The sequence below is a fragment of the Trichinella spiralis genome (genome assembly GCF_000181795.1).
Source record: "Trichinella spiralis strain ISS 195 chromosome Unknown Scfld722, whole genome shotgun sequence".
NCBI lineage: Eukaryota > Metazoa > Nematoda > Enoplea > Trichinellida > Trichinellidae > Trichinella > Trichinella spiralis.
The window spans coordinates 1-916 of NW_003527661.1; the positions used below are offsets into that span (position 1 = coordinate 1).

General features: G+C 36.6%; 1 protein-coding gene across 1 annotated transcript; it reads left to right on the top strand.

Moving 5' to 3' along the window:
- Positions 1-9: 9 nt before the first annotated feature.
- Tsp_15292 (conserved hypothetical protein) lies at positions 10-656 on the top strand. Its single transcript, XM_003370455.1, has 2 exons — positions 10-136; positions 463-656. The coding sequence occupies exons 1-2, from the start codon at positions 10-12 to the stop codon at positions 654-656; spliced, it is 321 nt and encodes a 106-aa protein (XP_003370503.1).
- The last annotated feature ends 260 nt before the right edge of the window (positions 657-916 follow it).

Here is a 916-nt window from a genome sequence, read left to right on the forward strand (position 1 = left end):
CACCGTACGATGCAACTACAAGAGCTAGCTGGACTTCAACTGGCCATTCATCGGACCCTTGTACAATACAACATCCGTTACAGTACGACATCAGCAACAGTTGGCGGTCTGACATCATCAAATCATCATGGTTCAGGTAAGTTCATAATGTGTTTATTGTAATCACAATGACATCTGCCATTTCGAGCAAGTAAATGAGTTCAATTACGATAAATTTTCTTATTTCCTGACAACCGGTTGTGCTCAGCTTGACAATTAAATCGATACAGTCTACCAAGAATTGATTATTAGCCGTTTTGAATTTATTTTGTACTTGAAAAGCAGCTATTGAAATTTTACCTCTGCTGAAAAATTAAAAGAAAAATGAAATGAAATTAATTTCAAAAAGATAAGATTAAATTTTCAATAGTAGTAGAACAGTTCAAATATAAAGTAAGAATTAAAAATGGAAATAAATAGAAGGAGAAAGTCAAAGTAAGCAAAGAAGAAAGCCTGCAGAGATTCAGGATGTTCCAGCAAAACGAGTTAACAGCTTCTCAGTTGGGCATGTTGCTCGAAAAATGGAAACAGCTTCAGCTTTCATAATGACGCAAACATTTATTTCCCGTTGCCATTCATCAACAAGCATGCCGGGGTGGGTCCCTCTTGCCGAATGAAATCTGCCATGCCACCCGCTGCACTTGAAGATTAATATTTGGCTTAATTATTTCCTTTCATTCAACAAACCTGCACGAAAGCTTTAAAAGCTTAATATGAAATGTCGAATGGATTTTAGTCACGCTGTGAAGCGAGCACCGTTTCATTTACTTTGAATAAACCTAGTGTACGGCTTGCAAATTATTGCCAAATCGACTGATGAAAAACGAATCAAATTGGTCACCTTTACATTTAAAACTGACCAAATGTTTCAGTCACG